Here is a 20722-nt window from a genome sequence, read left to right as displayed (position 1 = left end):
GAGCACCTTCAGTGGCTTCTGTCTGTGCTGGAGCTGCCAGTTTCTGTATAAGGCTACAACTGTTGCTGCCGTGGACAGTCTTGCTTTTGCACACTGTAAAATGGTGAAATGCTGGAGTGGAGTAGGAGCACAGAACTTCTCCCTTATTTCAGCTGGCTTTTTCTCCTAAAAATATGTTGCTTCACCTCTCTCTCCCAGGACTTGGGGTAAGATGAGTCCCACTTTATTGCTGGTTGAGGGGAAAAGTTTATTTATTTGTTTGTTTTTACAATCAAAACCAACGCAAAACAATGACCAAAAAACCCCACAGAACAGAAGGCGGCAAAACAGGAGGCTTTACTCTTCCAACAGGAAAGAAAACACTTTGTTTCTGCCAGCTGTTGTTGTTTTTCTTTATTGTTTCCTCCTAGTGTGCTGTGACTTCTTTGTTCTTCAGAGAAAACAAGCTTTGTATATGTGGAGAGAGCAGCTTTGATTAATGAAAGCAAACAGCCACTGCTTTGTTATTGTCTGTATGATGTTCTGATATTTGCTGTTTTCCAAACATGATTCCTGCTGCACTGGAAAGAATCTCTTAGCAGGAATCTGGGAGAGGAGCATTGGGTTGTGAAGATTACTCGGCTTCTGGTGGATCGAATGCACGTGCTTGGTTTCACTGTGTATCATGATCGAAAGCAGAACTCCAGCAGATCAAGAGAGCAATGAAGTAAGCAAGAATTTATACAGGAGAACAAAATGTTCTTCCTTTTAACCACTATTGCTCTTCCCACTGTTCTTCCACAAGCATTAGGCATCTTGTTCTGTTTTTCCATCTGCTTTCCTTTCTCTAGAATAGAAACTTCTGTTTCCTAAAGGCTTCACTTTCATTGCCGTTCCATTTTTTAGGATAACCCTCTCCCAAGTGTTATCATTGTGCAATAAAATAACAATGGGGAGCAGGACACGCACGCATTTGCCACATCAGGCACAGGAGCACATGACTTAGAATGTCATCACCTGTATGCACTGGCCACATATAGGTTTTCCTTGCAGGTCTAAGGAATGGATAAAAATTTACTGTATGCAAAAACAGTATTGCAACAAGGGAAAGAGCATCAAGCTGAGCTTTCACTATGCATCACTCAGCCCAGGAAGCCTTTTTTGCTGTACTTCTTCCCTGAGAAGATTATCAGCTTTACAAAGGGTGTTGGCTGGTAATCCCTAGTTTGCTTTGTGAGATTTCTCAGCTTCTGTAGTCAAACTCTTCAAGTGTGCTTCTCAGGGGGTTGTGCCATTACAGCTGTGCCATTACACACCCTCAGAGGGGCTCTTCCAGCTAGGGGTGGGTTATGCCTGAGCATGTGTGTGACCTGCTTGCGGTGGTCTTGGACTGTGTGTCTGTGTTAAACTGCTATTTGCACCTGAATTCATGAAAGCAGCAAGGGCATCACCAGCCTTTGAACTAATGAGAAACTAGATGCTTACCAGTCAAATATCTAGGCTAGAACTGGGAAGAGAGGAAGCAAGAACCAAGTCAGTAGATAGTAATGACCAGAGGCTCTGGATCTTGAGAAGTCCTGTGGTATGGAATTATTTCCTTTTGCAGTTATGCACATGGAAAATTAAAATTAAACTGTGCTAAAATGGGAAGAGTTGACTGGAGATTAAGAGGATTCTCACTACGGTCTGATGGCTCTCTTGGTTCTCCAAAAGGCTTTTGTGGGTTCTTAGGGTACTGGAGGTTAGGTCAGCTCTCTGTTAAATTAAGGAAGGCCAGCACAGAGAAGCCCTTAACTGTTTGCACATTGCACATAATTTATTCTTAGTTCTGTCATATTTAGGATTGCAGTAGAGAGTCTCAATGTTGTTACTGCTAAAGAATGTCAGACTTGTAATCATGCTTCCTCTCTGAAGTGCTGATTTTCCATCAGTCAACGGGGATGCTACATGTATGCATTTTTAAGCCTTTGGGCATGATTTAGCAGTCCCAAACAAGCTGGCTCCTGCTAAACTGCAAAGTTGCTTTATCAGGCTCCTAGCATACCCTTAGGCTAGAATCACACCAGAATAGCGATTGGAGAGCACTACACTAAGGTGGGCGTCAACTTCTGTTTCTCCCGTGTAGGCTCTCAAAATACTCATGTACTTGTTTGTTTCAGGTTAAGGCTTTTCAAAGGGAGGCAGACTGAAAAAGCAAATGCTGTTACCAGCTGTAAACATTGTCTTCTCCCCTCTTCAGCTGAAAATAGGTCGCACCTCTAATGGCTTAACAAACAAGGCTAGAAGGGAAAAATATTTTTCTCTTATGTTTACCTTGTGCTTTTTACAGCTCTGAGGGCTGTCAGTGTCATTGTTTCCCCTTTATTGTCCAGTGATTTCCCTTCTTGTCCACGTGGGTCTTTCCCACAACAGAGGAGAGAAAAACAAGTACAAAAAGTAGGAAAACACTATTGTAAAACCAAAGAAAGAGGGAGTCTGCCTGTGCTGTGGGCAGGTGGAAGGTCAGAACTCGTTTTCACACATGAAGCAGAGATGAAGATGATAAGGACTCTTTAAACTTTCCGGCATTGGCTTAACTCATGGAAAAAGCAGACTTTTTGGCTAAATTTCACCCTGCGCCAGTGGTAGCATTTTTCTGATGGCTTTTCTGTCTCCTAAGACCAGATTGGCAGCAGCTGTAAACAGCACTTTAGAGTTCAGCACGTGGATTTTCCAGTTAGTTCAGCCCGCTGGCTGCAGTGCTGTTTTGAAAACCCAGTTCAGACCAGTGCCTATAACTCAAGAACTTGTTCCAAAGTTACATCTATTTCTCCAGTGTCCCTGGGTGGGCCAACTTTGTTGTCAAAACTGTTGAGAAGAACTCAGATGAATTTTGTGCTGTGCAGAGGCCCATCAGTTAGCAGGCTAATGCTGAACGAAGCAAACCTTGGTTAGATTTTTTGGCTACAATGATCATGAAAAAAAAGCACCCTTGTTTCTCCTGCCTCTTGTGTCTCCACGAAATCTGCATTCAGATCTCCTTTCTTCCTTCCTTCCTTCCTTCCTGCTCTGCTTGGCCTCCATTGGGATCTCCTTCCATTCTTGGTGTCACGTAGAGAGGGAGAGCTCTCATAGCAGGCTTCTTCCCATGCTTAGTCCCCACCCTATCTCTCTGTCCTTTGTTCTTTGTTTTTAGGTTTGGTTGGGGTTTTTTTGTTTGTGTTTTTTTGTGCTGCTTTTTTTTTCCTCATCCAGGATCCTTCGCATGCAACTTCCCATACAAACGCCTAAAGCTTCTGGAACTAATGTCCCATGCTGTGGCTGCTCTGGCTGTCTCAGCCAAAGGCTTCCATGTTCCCCCTTAGGAAAGCCTTGGGGGCTGTGTTAGGGACATGCTTTCACTTTTGTTTCCACAGAGGTGACAACAGCCAGCCTGCACCCTTTTGGGAAATGTAACGTTCTAGGCAGAAGCTGCCCTTAAACTTGCTTTTTATTTTCTTCTGTATTGAAAGAAAAAAGGGTCACCTTTCCCAGTTGTGTGTAATCCATACTTCAGACTAGTGCAGGCTGACAAGCATGTTACTGTCTGTCTGTCACCCTCACCTCCTTTCCTCAGACTTCAACAGCCAGAGGAAGATTCCTCTGAGAAGAGAGCCTGGGTCTAGAAAAATGTTTCTTTATAGAGATAGGATTGTTCTTTCAAAGCCCCAAATCTGGGTAAGACTGAGGGGGTAGAGGAGGGCAAGCCTGAGGAAATCTAGAGCAGAGGATAGATCTGCAGTAGAAACCTGGTTTTGGATTATTCTGAAGGAGCCACTTGTCTCCTTGACTCCTTGCATAGCACTCAGGACTACAAGGTAAAGCTGACAGCAAGGCTGAAGCTCCCTTTTTTGCAGCAGAAGGCTTTGCAAAGGTTTTGCAGAAGCACAGAAAGTCCTCATGATTTTGGCTTGAACAGCCAAATTCTCTCTCACAGGGTCAATGCATGCATTTGCATTCTTTGACCTACTCTTGTTGGTTGTATTCTCTGGCATTTGCAGAAAAGGCTGTAAATAAGGCTTGGCATAATCTTCTTTCTATTGTGTGGTTGTGTTTTGGGGTGGTGGTATGGGATTGGTGTTATGTTTGTTTTTAAAAAAATCCTTAAAAGATCCTCAGGACTGAGACAGAGACAAATGGATGTGGTAAAAGTGTCCAGCACTATCTGGCATTATATCTCACTTCAGCTACTTAATTATTCCTGTGCTCTTGTCATTATGACACTTTCTCCTTGACACTCTCCTGAAATTGCTCCACTAGCAGGCAGGATTTCATTAAAAGCATCAGAGACACGTAGCTTAGTCAGAAACTGTGATAGCTGATATGTTTTGCCTTTTGTTGGGTCAGGGGAGGCAAAAAAAATTTTCTTGCTTTGACAAGATTGGGGAACTAAAATTTTCTCGCCCCCGTTCAGAAAAATAAGTCAACCTGAAGTAATAAAAGAAAACCAGTTTGTAATTTCATGTATATAGACATTCTCCAAGTTAAAGAGCTCCCAACAACTTAAAATGGTTGCTCAAGCCCTATCAGCTCTCCCCACTCTGGTGTTTGCTGTGGAACTAAAAGTTCAGTGTTCTGCTGCAAACAGCCTTTAAAAAAGTAATTCTATTGTCTGTGGTGAGTATATTAGTTTTTTCTTTTTTCTTGAGGGGGGGAGTATGAAAAAAAGGCTGCTTTTCTACCCAGTGTCTTTTTCTCAAGTTTTTGGATGGCCATGAACACTTAGTGCCAGCAGCACGCTCTCACTGTTCCTCTTCTCGAGGAGGTTTGCCAAGGCTCTGCAGCAGGAGCAAGTGCCTGAAATTTTCACCTGTAATGAGTCCTTCTCCTTGGGCATGGCAATATTTTGCTTTTAAGGATCAGCTGTGTCAGTCTGCAGTCTATGCCTGATCTGCTGCTGAGGTATGAACCTAACTCACCAAAGCATGCTAGAGACGCATTGATGAAATTTCTACATCAGTGGGCTAAAACTTAAAAAGTTTGCTAGTTGAATGGTCTCCCAGAAAGGGGGAGCTTACGCTGTAGAAGACATCCCTAAATATGAATCTATGCCTTCATGACAAGATATATGGAAAAAATGAGACCTTGAAAATACCTCCCTCTGAAGAACATAGAGTTCTATCATTTTAAACAGGCAAGAAGCTTGGAAGTATCTTGGGGAGGAGGTAAGTGGGAAGATAAGGTCATGTACAAGAAACATTCTTATTCAACTATAAAATTAAGATGGACATGTTTGTGGGCCTGATAGAGATAGGAAAGCAGGTACCTTTCAGAGCAAGAGTTACAGCTGTTACAAATCTGCAAGAAATAGGCTGTGGTATACAGATTAAATGATGTTTAAAACTCTTACATGATGTTAAAAATGAAGTTGCACAAGAACATTTCATTTATAAAGTGTTAAAAAACTGATCTCAACAAATCCATCAGCAGCCTGGATCATAACCAAATTTCTCTATTCAAATTCTTTCCCACATCATTTTCATTGTGTGCAAGCTGTAGCTGTAACGGTAGCTGTGCAGTCAGCCTGTTGTGACCTGTCACCTGACCCACCACAGGAAATAAAGACCATATTTTTGCTAATGTCTGCTTTTTGCACTCTTACAACAATAAGAGTGAAGGATGCTTCTGGCCTTCATCCTAGCTTGGAAATCAGTGCTCCCTGCAGTGCTTATTTCTCTGAGTTCTAAACAGTAAAAGCATGTTGTCTTTTTTTTCTCTTCCTAGATTTACCATCAGTACCATTTGTGCTGGAAAACAAAGGAAACTTGCAGGATTCCAGTTGCAAGCCTGAGCAAGCACCAGGTAGTGTCAGTGCAGATCACAGTCAAATTACTAGAGAGCAGTGCGGATGTCAGTCTTGGTTAGGGCAGCCTATGAAAGTACTGCCTGGTCTTGAGGGCTGATAACTTGGTAAAGGGTGCAATAAGTGGAATTTTGTAGGCAATCTTATAATCAAGTTGTTTTAATTCAGAGCGTGTGCTCCCCATACATACCTATTTTGGTGGGGAAATAGGGTAAGATGAAAAATACGTGTATGCCAATTCGGAAGCACACTTCAGGTTTGAGCTTTGTGCTGTTTCTTTTTTTCCCTCTTTTTCTAAATGCAGGTGTGCTTCTTGAGTAACTTAATGCTTCTGAGAAGTGCCACTTCAAACCTGCTTCTTAGGCCATTACAGATTCAGGTGCTAATCTGGAGGTTGCTTTTCAGTGAATTTAGCCTTAGCATGTGCAGGCTGCTAACCAGAGAAAAACCATATCACATACACATACATACACAATTAAAACTAAAGTGTTTATTATTACATGTTAATTTTACCATGATCAGCATTGGCAGAGAGGACCCTCTCCATTGCTGTGTAACCAGACATATACATAGTGTCTTGGAATTCCTTCAGTCTCAGCCATGTGCTGCCTATTTGAAGGATCCCTCCTGGGAACTGGAACACCAATACGCTCACTCTAACAATGTAAACACAGCCAAAATTTAAAACTCCAGATGTGCAAAGAATTTCAGCAATAGAGGGCTTTGTGAAAGGTTTTTGTTTGAGATTTAATCAACATGCACATCTACTTCAGTCCTTAAAAGATCATTATGAGTCTTTGGAAAAGGAGTGTTATTGAGCAAATCTAGATGCTTGGCTTCTGTCCTCACCATTGTTGTTGCTGGCAGACATACTGAAATGATGCAGTATATTTAAAGGAGGCCAAATATATCCTCACTGGCAGGTAGAGGAAGTTTCCACAAAAGTCACACAAGAGAAAACACTCAGTGCAGAGATCAGTTCCGCTGTGTCCGTGCAATGTTCATCCAAATGGCTTACTTGTGAGAAAATAAATAGTGCTTTATAACACCTTTCAGCTAAGAAAACAGGGCAAGGGTTCAATTTAAAAGTATGAGGTACAGGAAAACTTCTCATGGCCAAATGTGGTCTATGACAGTCCATCAATGCTTGCTGCATTACAGTCATCATCTTCGTTTTTCTGTGCTCTAGGGTGAGTGATCAGCTATCCTGTAACCAAAAGAAAACAGGCACTTACATGCTAGCAAATATGGTCAGTAAGAGTATGAGGCTTTGGAAATAAAAACTTCATGGGTGACAGTAACAGAACTCAGACCAGTATCCTGCCTTTGCCTTTACCAGAAGCCTAGCATTTATCAGAATGCTAGTTCTTGTGAATCAAACGTGGAGTCCTGAACTTTACATCGCAAGGTTAAGCAGCACAGAATTTGGTCAGATATCCGCCAAGTTATTTCAAAATTTTTCAAAAAGAAAAGTGCTCAACCTCTAAAAGCACATCCTGACATCAAGATCCAACACCCCAGGTACAGTATTACAGTAAATGCACATTGCAGTGTAGAAAACAGGGATCTGTGAATTTTTTGGCATTCCTCTGAAAGTAACTCCTGTGCAAGAAACAAGGGCAAGTTTGAATGAAAGCATCCCGAAATTCATAAAATAACCTTACGAGACCTGAGCCTCTAGCAAATTTTAAACTGTCTTGGTTTCTTTTGCAACGCACCTCAGATTCTTGTCTTTCTGGGAGGGTTTCTATTCCGTTGTGATCCTGTGTGGGTTGTGGAGCCTCAGCCTCTAGCTCTATATCAGCCTGCACACTGGGCTTTTCATTCTCCCATTTTGCAAAGCCTTTGTTCTTCCCAGATTTGCCATGGAACTTGGACTTCATTTTGGGGAAAGTATGGGAACCTGAATCATTCCAGCCTGGCTCATGCCACAGTGGTTCTGTCTGTGTTGCTTGGCTGGTGGTTGCCCTCTGCAGCCGCACCGAAATTTTCCGCGAAGAGCCGGTGACGAGGGTGATAGCTCTGCCATCGAGATCCTGGTGTTCTGCAGCAACGCTGGGAAATTCAAATACCTCATCTTGGACTGAAAGAGAAGGTGGAATTGTTTATTCTAAACTTAAGCCTGGTGCAGGATGTGTGGTGAGGTAACCCCCAAAATGAAGCAGTGGTAGAATCAGCAATATTCATATGTTGCCTGGAAACTGATTCTGGCCTTGTGAGGGCACCTTTCCTTCTCCCTCCATCTGCATGCTTGGGGAATGAGGAAGAGGTAGAACTGTGCCCTATGTCTGCCAGGCCCTGTCTCTATGTGGCTTAAAAGAATATGTACAATTTAGTAATAATCATCATCATCATCATCGTAAATTATTCTATTTCTTTTCAGCTGGGATAGTGGTGTCAGTATGGAGCACTGGGAGCCTCAGGCAGGAGACTAAGGGCATCACTGCAGGAAGGGATGTATGTAATCCAACCACTGAACACAAGCCACAGTGCAGTGGAAAGTACATGTGCTGCTTGTGCATTGATACAAAAGAAAAATTAAGAATGACAGCAGGGACACTGGCTGTGACAGAAGATTCCAGAAATTGTTTAAAATTGGGACAAAAGTGCTCGTACCTGGAGGCAGAGATGGACTGCTAGGTAGAGAGCCATGGTTGCTGCCTACTGAGGTTCCTCTGGAAAATTTCCTGCATGCCAACACAAGCAGGTCTCTGCATTGCTTGTGACAGTTGGCACCACAATCTGTAAAGAAAGGAATTGTCAGATCACCAAATGGAAAGCCCCAGTTCTCTGCTAGTGGCTCAGCACTCTTCCCAGACAGATACCAGTAGGGACTTTGAAGGAACAAATACTTAGAGAGAAAGTGTGAAGGGCATTACAGAAACAGATTATTTGGTATGAAGAGCATTAAAAAAAAATAGATCATTTCCATGGCAGCCATTAATAGAAATCTGGCAGCAGAAGCAGAGAGGAGGATGATACTTTCATCAGAAATTAAGCTCAAGGAAGACACCTGCAATTACTAGTATGGTCCTGTGCGTGCCATGTATAAAGCTTCTGCTCCATGGTATGACACTCAAAAAAACCAAAGTTGTTTTTTGTTATTTGACCCATCAGGGCCCACTATAGTAAAACACACTTGGTCAGAAGTCACTGAAGTGTCCATACTCTGGAAGGACAGCTGGAGGTTAGCATAGACCACTGTAAGTTAAAATTAGTCCAAGTAGCTCAGCAAACATCATCAGCACAGAGTGAGCTCTGTGGACTTGTCTCATCCACCTGGATGAAGCAGGCTGAGTACCTGCACACCTCGCCTCTGCTCAGCTTTGCATCTCGCTGCAGATACCCATGCATCAATGGCTACAGTTATCTGAAGTGTGACTGCAGCACAAATTTTATCAGTAGACCTGAACAGATGAACTCCTTCCCTCCTACTGCTAGCACAGTGTCAGGGTTCAAAACAGAAGATGATGGCTCTGTGCTCAGAGGCAGAAATCACCTAGAATGGGTCCAAAGCTCTAGTGATGCTGGCACATGAAGCAGCTGGCAGCTGCTGCAACAAAGGGGAGGCACAAATTACCCTTGGTGACCCTTTTAAGTTCAGAGTGAGCAGGTCTTCTCTCTTACTCTCATGCTCCATTGCCAATAATTTTGACTCTACAGAACCACTTTTGCTCTCTCTCCACTGGGCATCTGTTACAAGCAATGATGCAGGACAGAGCTCAGCTTTCAGATCTCAAATTGAGTTCACAAATTGAGTTTGCTGTGACAAAACCCTATCTCCCTTCCCTCATCATATCTTTAAAAGAATGTAGACCCTAACTAGCCCTTTTGTAGCTGCTAAGAAACAGATGTATTAAATGCATTGATTTAACCATTTACATTTTCCCCGGGTTCTCTGAACCCTGCCAATTCTTCACCCTTCTTCTGTGAGACACTGTAAGAATGAGGGAAAAGCATGCACATAAATCCAACTATGAAGACCCAGCATGAATGTTCCCCTGTGAATTCTGAGATGCAACTACAACTGTGAAAATCAACAGTGCCCTTCAGCTGGGATACTTGAGAAATAGATAGGTCCAGGACTTTAAAGCCAATGAGGACCACTACAATGTTGTTCTTGGTCTGGCCTGATGAACATGCATGTTCATGAAGGCAACTGAGAGGGCTGTAAGAGCTCCAGAATTTTTCCCCTGGTTGAATGTCTGCAGAACATCTCTTGCTATGAGATCTCTTGGGCAGTCTAAGAAGTAAAAATTTCTCTATTTCTACCTCAGTCACTCCTGCAGTTAGGCTTCACTGCATGCAGATGGACACGACAGACTGCAGTGCCAGCAGACCTTTTCCTGACTCCAAGTCTTAGAAAATGTATTTCAGTAGGTCTCACTGTTAGGGTGAGACCACTTGGTTTTCCAAGATGCAAGGTCTGTGCTGGTACAAAGTGACATCTGGAACAAGTGGCTGCTTTGGACCTTTAGCTCACAGAACCTGTGTGCTCCTAATGGGTGATGCAGTGTGACTTCATGGCATACCAGCAGTTCATGGACAGTACCAAGTGTATAAGCAGGGTCTGGATGAGCAGATGTCATTCTGGTAAAGAATTCAGTTGACCTACTTGGACTAAACTCCACCACCTATATCTTGAAAACCCCAAGCAATATTTATTTACCTTTGCATTTGTAGCCTTGTTTGATTATACCCCAGAGCTGCAAAGAAAGACAAAAGAACGTCAAGGAATCAGAAAAGAAAGCCGGAAGGAAAACAAGGTCACAATGAGGAAGTACCAATGGCTACAAAAGCACAAACAGGATACAACTGCTCTTAACACCCTTCCTGTTAGGCAGACCTCCCCCTTTAATTGTGATAAAACTTATGTGGCTCCCCCCCCCTTATTTCTGCTTTTTACATTGGGACTACTAGAGAAGGAGAGATATAAATGACATTTGTTTCCAGAAACGGGTAAAAAACTGCCATTATTTCAAGCTTACCAAAACCAGCAAAGCACCTTCTTCTTTTAGGCTCACTTAATGTTATCCATTACTTAATGTTTTCTAAAACATCTGTTCTCCAGCTACATGCATGGCCCATGTCAAACACAGCAGAAGAAAACACCACTGGGATAAAAATTAGGTTCTTCGTCCCCATACTGGTCCTCAGCACACCCAGACATAGCAATAATTTTTGTCCATCTAACTTTTTCCATTTAAAAAAAAGGTTGAAGACTGAAACAAGGTGAAAAGCCCTAAATTCCATCCTTGCCTCCTCCCAGAAGTTGTCCGTGTTGGTGAACATAACAACCAAATGCTGAACTTCCAGGAGGCAGTATATGCAGTCCCCCTTTTAGGAAGCTTTCACTGCAACATGAGCAGAATTTCTTGGAAGCAGGGAAATCTTGTAACATATAGTTACCTATACACAGTGGAGCACTATGTCTACAGCCGTGGCATTATAAAAACAAGAATTTTCACGCTGAGAGGCAGAAAGGGGAAGGGGCAGTTTTTCCAGCCTTAGTATTCTAGGAAAAATATCAGGAACTGCCGTGTTTATTTATCCTGACCTCATTCAAAACATTACCAGGGAAGATGAGCCCATCCAGGCAGCTGAAAATGCATGTGGCTACTTATTCTAAGAACCTGCACAGTGTGCAGGGGGTGAATATGGTCATTAGAGAAATGTGTGAAAGGAAGAGCTGGAGAACATTCAAATACAAAAGTTATAATAAAATGAACAGAATAGGAGAGGTCTGGGCGGGAAATCATATACACTGCAAAATAAGATTTTGCAAGGAAAAATGGGGGCTTGTAGAAAACAGAACAGATTAGACAAGGTACAAGAAAGGTGACTATAAGAATAGAAGGGACAACAGTGGAAGAAAGGTCCACAGAAGGCTTGCTTCTTCCTTCTTTTCCTGCTCATGCTGTATATATGTGTGTGAATACAGTCACTGGTCAAGGCAGTGACATTGGAGCCCCTCAGCCCTTTCTTGGAAGAGCAGTAGCATTAGGAAGAGCAGGGATATCTCTGTTTATCTTTACATGATTTTTCCTAACTTGCTTTGCCAGATTCACCATAAGAGATACAGACTGTAGTTTGTTTACTTTCAGCTCTATTCTATTCCTTCTGAAGAGCTTTGTCCTCATCTTCCTAGCTCTGTATCTTCTTCCTGGCACCGTCACAGTTACACACAGCAGTGAAGCCAGGCTGGAGTGCCATGTCATAAATTCTCACCTAAAGCTTTGGATCTGTCTGACACAGCTGTGCTGCAAACTGGCTTTGAACAAGCTCCTAAGTAAGAAGATCTGTGCAATTTTGAACTGTAAAACTTGGGATTGTTGGTCACCTACCCTGTTGTGCAGTGCAACTCAAGCTGTGGGACAGAACTGTGACCAGTCACGGAATATAAATGTTTCACACTGCTTAATGTTTCAGCTTGACCTTTAAAGTTAATACCATTTTAATAACAGATATCTTATTGGATACTGCATGCATTGCACTGTCATGTCAATTTATCCTGCTGCACTGTCAGTGCACATTATTTTGACTGTGAATCAGTGCATCAGTTTGAAATTAGGTGTCCACCCATGGATGAACAGTACTGAAATGTAGAATAAATATGCAGAAGATTTTGTAGTTGGTTCCTGTCCTATCAGCCCAGTTCATCCACAAGATGATGCCAATGACTTCAGTGAACTGACAGGAAAAGTGATCTTATTTCCATTTCCTCTACAACTCCTTACTCATTTGTATTCCTGCACTGGACATAATCAGGGAGATGTGAAAAATCCAACCATGCCCAATTAGCAAATTGATGCATGAGGAAAATATCTGGTGGAGAGGACGTTGCAGGGCAGTCCTCAGGCCTCTTGCTATGGAAACCTTCCAAATATGAAGCAAGTGTCACGAACACAGTGACGTCTTCCTGAGGCTGTAGGCAGCTTGAAACAATAAACTCAGGCTGGTGACCGCCCCTGCCCCATCAATCTGCTGGAGCTGTCAGCTCAAGAGCCCGCCAGCACGCTCCTGAATCAGCATCGACCACGTTGCCTCTGAGGTTTTTGCTGTTCCAGAGGAAATAGGTGGAATTCCTTCTCCCCCGTGGCCTTGATCAGTGGCTGAGATAGGGACCAGCAGTGTCAGAGCAGGAGTGAGGAGTCGCAAAAGACGCGAGCGGAAGAAGGGAACTTGGACAAGAGCAGGAACCTCAGAGCTCTCTGAAAGGAGCCACGTTTCTGCACTTAGCAGTGCTGTTGCTTTCAACAAGAAAGAAATCTTAATCAGTGGAAAAGTTCACGTAGTACAAGCTGGAGATTTCTATGCTGGTAGCAGAGGCAAATCTGCGTTGGAGAGCAGGGACCATGTTCTGAGTTCACAACCTGTACATGGGCCACATGTGAGCAGAGGACATGGGATGCTGCCTGTATTGCTTAAGCTGATCAAATCTGGACATTTTGGTGGGTGTTTACATTATTTTAACTTTTTAATCATAGTAATTTCTTTACTTCAGTTGGTTTGAAGCAGAAGTTGAAGGATATTTACAAGCAACACAAATGTTCATGAAACTGATCATTTCCCAGCTATGTACAGGGTACTCCCAGTACCCAGTGGTGTCTGGTAAGTTATGGCTGAGAGAAAAAGCAAATTTAAAAAGCCCCAACAAATAAATGAAAAAAAAAGTCTTATTGTACAGAACTGCTGGAAGCACTTCAAATTTCTTGACCAGATTAGAAGATGTGCTAATTCAATAAAGAAAGGATTAAGGCTGTTATGGCCATTCATAGAATTATGAACACAGCTGTGTTGCCATGTGCAATTTCCTGAGAAAGAACGGGTTTTTCTTCATCTACATCCTCTGTTCCAGACACCCATTTTCCCTTGAGCTTGTTTACGTGGGAAATAAAGACAAATTAAAGAACTTAAGATAAACCAAGTAAAGCCATTCATATATTAGCTGACATAATTTTACTGTTTTCCTCTCTTGCAACAGTAATTCCTACAAATGCCAGTGTTCAGGAACACTGAAATGAAACTGGATAGCACAGCTATGACATGAGTTAATGCTTTCTGCTTCTAAATGCAGTGAGGTATTTGTCCAAAAGACTTCAGCAATGCATGGAACCATTTCCACCCTGTCTATATTGAAGAGTAAAAAAATGTGGTTAAGACACACAATTATTAAAATCACACTTACAAATCCTGCACAGTGCTCACAGAAAGTTGGTTTAAGATAGGTCATCTCCTGAAAATTATGAATAAACCCTGGTCCCATTTTACATTGGAACTGTGATTTAGCTCTCAGAAAGTAAGCCATCATTTCTTCTTTGCTTATAAGACCATCTCTGTTAGGGAAAAAAAAAAAAAAAGAAGGATAGTAGATCTGGTACTGCTCACGGCACTGAAGAATTCAAGATTATTTATTGCAAAAAGCATGCAGCACACAAAGCACTTTCTTTGGAAGAGCTGCAACAATCTTGGCAGGAAAAAGCCTTAGAGTCTTTGCAGTTCTTACCCTTCATTAAACAGCAAACACTGAGATTAAAGTTTCAGCTTGACCTTTAAAGTTAATACCATTATAATAACAGATATCTTATTGGATACTGCATGCATTGCACTGTCATGTGCATGGATTTTGTTTTCTCACCTGTTAGTGGTATCAGAGCACACACCAGGCCATTAAGTGAAGGATCTTTACTTACTGCTCACACAGACCAAGCAGTTACACCCCTGGCTGACCACCAGTTGACAGCCAAAGGGATTCTGGACAGCAAGAATTATCAAGCCCAACTGGTTAGGAATTATATGTTTTATGTATATATATATAGATAGATATAAATATATATATATACAGATATATATTTATATCTATCTATCTATCTATATATTTATATATATTTATATATATATATCCTAGGAGATATATATATATCTCCTAGAATATTTTTTCCACTCTCTCTGATACATACACTTATTCCACCTGTGCCACACACAACTTATTTGTTTCATCAGTCTGATGCCTGCTCTCCATTGTAATTTACAATTCTACAGGTTTTGACTCAGTGTCAGCAAGAATTCCTCATTAAGCTGCTACACAAATTATTTTTAAAGCAGAACTCATGGTGGGTTTATAGAACCAACTAGAGCATAAGAAAGTAAATGAGAACAGAATTCAGCTTTCAGTGATCTTCTGTTCCTTAAGCATTATGTCAGATACAAGCAGCTTGGGAGACACTGTTTCTTCAATATTGGGTTTTCATGAATTTTTAAATTAAGTAAAAACTTACTGGTCTTTGTCCAACACACAGAAAGAGTCCAAAAAGGGGAAGTTGGCAGCTATACTTTCGAAGTCTTCCTGAGAAATATAGCCATCATGGTCATGATCATAGTTCCTAAAAACAGACTAGGGGAAAAAAAAAGACATAATTGTCCTAATATTTAGCCTATACTCAAGATATACCAGGTCTTCAACATTATAATTACATGTAACTTAATGGTCAATATTACTAATCAGATGTTGTGTTGTGTTGTCTTATTCCTTTTATTCCTACTTGGTACTTCAATATCTGTATTTATGGGGAAAAAAGGGCTAATTTACAAGAAAACTTGGCCTCTTTCTATGAGTATGGCCTATGAGTTTTGGCTTCACTTCTCTATTAGTTGGTCACTTCTGCTCTGACACAGTACTGGTTCTATCTGATTTGTTTACTAATTCTTTGACATCCAGATCATGAGCACTTTGAATCTAACCCCCATTCCCTTCCATCTGCCCACCCCAGCTTGGCACCAAGTAAAATCACATATGGGATCAAATACAAAAGCTTGACTAAGGTGATGGAAGCCCTCCTTAGCTGCTAAGAAATTACTATATTCCATTTTACTCATTACAGAGGTATGCAAAGGGGTGTTAAATCTACATGTGACACTGATGAGATAAGCATGCATGCCAAAGTCAACATGACCATCTGACAGTCATATTGAAGCACAAACTCTTGTTAGATTAAGATTTGATTGAGAAAGACAAGAATTTAATACACTGGCACCTTTGAAAGGTGTTTGCATTGCTCTTATTTTAATGAGAATGTGATGAAGCCAATTTCTAAGCATCTATCAAATGATCTTCAGATCAGAAGACAGACCTCAAAAATACATCATCAGCAAGGAACCAATATGCAAATCCAAGTAACACTCAACACTTCCAGTAGTAAAAACAATGCCTTAAAGCACAACTCAAAGCAGCTACTAGATGGCAAAGACTGGAAGAAGGAAGTAGCCCTACAGAGCGCTATGAACCTCTTGGTAAGCTGTGTCCATAATAGCCCCAAACCGTGTCTTAATCCTGTCAGTCTCAAAATAGTATGTCTTGAGATTGTGACTGAGTGTGTGGAATTGAGGACTTCAACTCTCCCACATGCAGAAACAAGAACAACCCTCCACCCACCACATTCTAGAAAGATTAAAGACTTGTGGCAGACATCCTATTTAGACAAGCTATCAAAGAGAGTTTTGGATGTGGAGTGATTTTTATCAGCACATATGGCACTGACAAAAGCAATACAGGAACAGCGTGTGCAGTTCTGGCATTCCTCATTAGGAAAAAATGAAACTTTTTTTTAAAAAGAGCATATACAAAAAGTAAGCCACAAGATATATTTGAAGTCTGAGTGAGAGAATTGAAGACTAACTTATTTTAACAACATAACCCCAGTTGATGACCTGTAAAACAGACAAGGTCAGAATTTAATAGTTCTTCCCAGACTCAGTTATTAATTTGTAAAAAGCAGGAGGAAATTTTGCTTCATTGTCTGTAACACATTCTTGGTTCCTCTGCATGCTGCTCACATCACTAGAAGCCTACACACCAACACAGCAGGGCTCAGTCTCTCCAAAGAGGCCTCATAGTGTTTGGTATTGTGTGCATTACTTAACAGGTCACCTTCCAAACTGTAGCTGGAAGATCCCAACTGAAGTAATTCCTCATTACTTCATGCACAGATTTTTAAAGTTACACCAAAACAATGCTTTTCTGACCATATGTGGTACACTCTGGACAGTAAAGTTGAAAACTAGGAATAAGGTTTCTGGAAAGCTTCTCTTTTGTTTCCAGCTGTCTGCTACTAGGCATAAACTAGGTGACTAGAGCTGCAAAAGCTCAGCTGTGCCCTTTTAATTATTTGCTAATCAAACCCATTGATCAGCATCCAGCCTTTGGATACTCCAGAAAGTTTGCTCCTTTTTATTGAGAAATCTAATACCATCACTGATGACAGACATAATTTAAAAAAAAAAGCTTCTGAAAGTATCAGCAAAGGCTCAAATTTGTTACCGGATGTCTGAAATTCATCCCAACCATGACAATATCTTGAAAAGATTGAAATTAATTATTATTATGACAATATCAAAGCTATCATTCTCTTTGACCATTATATACTTCCAAATACTTACATCCACCAGCTTTCGTATGTGCTTGTTAATGACAGTAGGGTCAGGTTTTGGTACTACTCCAGATGCCCACTCCAGTGGCACTACTGGCTTGTTAGGGGTGGTTGGGGAGGTAGGCTGCTGAGTAATAGATCAAAACACAAAGATTTAAAAATATGACTGATGAAGTTGGATTTCTTGCTGAAAGCCATTCATGTCACAGCTACAGTCACAAACTACTGGAATTCCTGTGCTGTAAAAATGTGCTTAGCACAACTTGAGGCAAGACGTTGCAATGGGACTCAGAGGAAAGGGGAAGGAAGGAGGGTCTCTGGACACAGGAGGCATCAGAAATAGGTAAACCCAAACTCCTACTTTTCTCTTCCTTTATACAGACACTGAGGAACTTGCCATCACAATGCAGCCTGGCCTCAGCTCCCCACTGGAGGGACCATGTTCAGGAGTCATGCAAGAGACTTTGGTGACCTGAGTAAGTTAACACCTCTGATCTGTGCCATCACCAAGAAGAGGGCATGATGCAGAAGCAGGGGCAGAAATGTGCTCAGCAGTCCCAAGGCTTCCAGCTGAGATGTACCAGCATGCACAGCCTAATTCACCTGGGCAGCCTAAGCAGAAGGGCTAACCTTTGCCTTGCTCTGCAGATAACATCAGCCAAACTCTTATTCTAAAAACAGCTCAGGCTTGAAAAAATGGTAGCTGACAACTCACTTGATGCATAGAGCAAGTAACCCAACTGCCTTCACAACACTACAGTGAGAAGTTCCGGCATGCAGGTCAGCTTGCTCAAGTAGAAAATACAGGACAAATCTAAACACAGCTTCAGGATAGGCTTTGAAAATCACCAGTTGGCATAAAACTGCTGCAAGGTATAGTGGCATTTGCCACTGGACATCTAGCAGGCAAAGATGTGTCAATCAGAAAAAAAAACCCCATCATGGTTTAGATCAGAAGGGAGATGGTCCACAGCCTCAGAATGCTCCTGTATAAATGGATGCAAACAACTGTATATTTTGGCATAGAAATAAATTCTACTCAAAAGAAAAAAAATCTATGTAAGCATGTTTTCAGAGGCATAGCTGTACCAAGCAAAGTTGTCTTCTAGACAATAACTGTACTAAAAACACCCAGCAAAGAGATAACTAATGGAAAGGGAAAAGCAGGACAGTGGGACAAAGGGATGCTATACTACAGCTGGCAGTTTGTCTTCAGTATCTCTTTAGGCTGCTACACTGACTGATGATTCTCTTCCCAGTTTAATGGAGGGAAAGCTTTGCTAAAGTCCTCATTGACAGCAGGCTCATATGTTAATAGGTCAGCTCCACTTCTGCCTCCAAACCCACTGCAGCAGCCTAAGGCACTTCCTCTGCTGTGCACCTGCATGGGAGTGGTCCCCCTACAACAATAAATCAAGGAGGAGCTGGAATGATATAACTATGCTGTCACATTGCCTTTGACAAATTTTTCCACAAACAAAAGCTCCACAGATACTTTCACCTCTAAAATATCTTGTGTGCTTTGGCAAACCATCAAAGTGCAGTAAACTTCTCTCAGTCTGGCTTCTGTCTGTTCAGCTGTAGTTTCTACCCATCAGGGTGCTGGAACAGCTCAATGTCACTGGTTATTCATTGATCATCATGCAGAAGTCTCCCACAATTTCTGAGTGCTGTTAAAGTTCACAGCACTGTTTATATTGCTTTTGTCCTTCTTAAAGCACAGGCTAGAGATCAAAGCAGCAATGTGATAATTTTCTTCATTTACAGTTGTGGCCCATTTTCTTCCACAGCATAGAGCTTGTGACAATTCAGCTTTGCTGGCAGTAAAGGAAGCACAAGGGAGCCAAAATGACTGTAATAGGTTGGAACTGTTGTGGTCAAATCATATCCAACAAGGACTGAAGAGTCAATAATGAAATTCCAGGTGTTCAAACTGAGTTTGTGTTGACTACAGAAATATTCTATAACTTTCTTAATATTGCTCATCATTTCCCATTGAAATTCATCTATTAATTAGGAGATTTATCTGTACCCTCAGACTTAATAAAAACACATCAATGCAGCATTATCTTTAGCTGCACATACAAAACCCAAAAAATCTCCTCTGAGGTGTTTAAATATTACTTGAGAGACCAAGATACAGTCAGTTCTGAATAAGCAGTTTATAAAACAGCACAGATATGCCTACCTAAAACAAATCTTTGGACTTGGTGTTGTTTTATATAACTGCACCCGCATCCAGGAAATGAACTAATGGTCACATAGTAAATACTTGACAAACTTACAAAAGGCATCTTCACATAAAGCAGAAATATGTTTTCCAGGACTTCCAGTGGACTTGCAAAATAATTAATAATCAAGTCTGGTATGTTTCACTGTTTCCTTCTCCCAGTGCACTAGAACCTATAAATACTATGTTTACTATCCAAGCCTACAAACTAGAAGGCTTTGAATGAATAAGACATCTTACTAACTCTCATTTAAAATTTAATCAATTGAATGCAGACAAAATAAACAATATGTGAAAATGCAATAAAAGATGACCTACAGATTTGGAGTTCCTCGGTTCCAGCACCAGTGAGAGCTTATAGATATCATCCTCAGTATGATAGAGGTCCAGGGACAGCTATGTGTAAGAAAGAGAAAACCAGCAATATTGATTACACTGTATTGGTTATGACAGGCTTGTAATCAGAGATATACCTCCCACTAAAGCTAAACAAGAAGTTCTGCTACTCAGAGGCTGATATATGTTGAAGCTGCTTGTAGCATCTCAGAAGCAGCTTTTCACAGAACTAATGTAACCCATGTCACCAAGCACAACCCATGTCACAACCCATGTCAGCTTACTGAGCTGAGGGACCACTTATCTCAAGGGCTGTCACAACCTGCATCCCAACACATCGAGTCAGAGGGGCTGTGTGCTCCTCTACAGAGAGGACATTGGCACCAAAAAACACTCTTATGCAAAACACTTGCTTCCAGTGGTTCATGAGCCATGACATGTCTCAGAGAATTAAACACATGAATACAAAAACTGCAGGAAAGAGTTTGTAAAGGGGATGGGCTAAAAGAACACCAGATTGTGTTCTGGTCTAATTTTGTTCCTGAAAAAGGGTCAGATTACTGCAGCTCTTCTACAGAGATCAGCCCATGCAGCAAAAGCCTCTCTGGAAAGCCCTGGGCAGATCTGACCACTGACAAGCCCAGTAGAGGCAAACCAGGTTTGGCACTGCTGGTGGTACAAGTGCTCCATGAGCAGCAGTCCCAGCTAATTTAGGCCACCTTGGTCTATTCCCAATCCCCTCTCAGCAAGAAAGGCAAATTCCCTTTCAGCTTATCTTTTTAGATAAGTGAAAGATTTTTTTTCCACATGTTCCTTCTTTTTTTCCTAGTGGATTTAGTGAGAGAAAAGGAGAGGTGTAAGTACAGTTAAAGGTGAATTGGCTTTTACTTTGGCAACTGTGGTGTTGTGCCAATGCAGGTCTGCAGTAAA

The 20722-nt window shown here is 41.5% G+C and overlaps 1 protein-coding gene across 3 annotated transcripts in view; it reads right to left on the bottom strand.

Moving 5' to 3' along the window:
• Positions 1-6268: 6268 nt before the first annotated feature.
• RASGRP3 (RAS guanyl releasing protein 3) overlaps positions 6269-20722 on the bottom strand; it is a 57091-nt gene continuing 42637 nt past the window's right edge. For all 3 annotated transcript variants that reach the window (XM_071739230.1, XM_071739229.1, XM_071739231.1), the window contains exons 10-17: positions 19775-19852; positions 17237-17353; positions 15079-15194; positions 13989-14136; positions 10470-10506; positions 8417-8542; positions 7519-7883; positions 6269-7007 (exon numbers count right to left, since the gene is read on the bottom strand). In XM_071739230.1, coding sequence (XP_071595331.1) covers positions 6999-7007; positions 7519-7883; positions 8417-8542; positions 10470-10506; positions 13989-14136; positions 15079-15194; positions 17237-17353; positions 19775-19852 — 996 coding nt within the window. In that variant the 3' untranslated portion in view covers positions 6269-6998. The remainder of the gene's footprint in view (positions 7008-7518; positions 7884-8416; positions 8543-10469; positions 10507-13988; positions 14137-15078; positions 15195-17236; positions 17354-19774; positions 19853-20722) is intronic.

The sequence above is a fragment of the Heliangelus exortis genome, chromosome 3, assembly GCF_036169615.1.
Source record: "Heliangelus exortis chromosome 3, bHelExo1.hap1, whole genome shotgun sequence".
Lineage (NCBI taxonomy): Eukaryota > Metazoa > Chordata > Aves > Apodiformes > Trochilidae > Heliangelus > Heliangelus exortis.
This window is presented reverse-complemented; position numbering and strand designations above follow the sequence as displayed.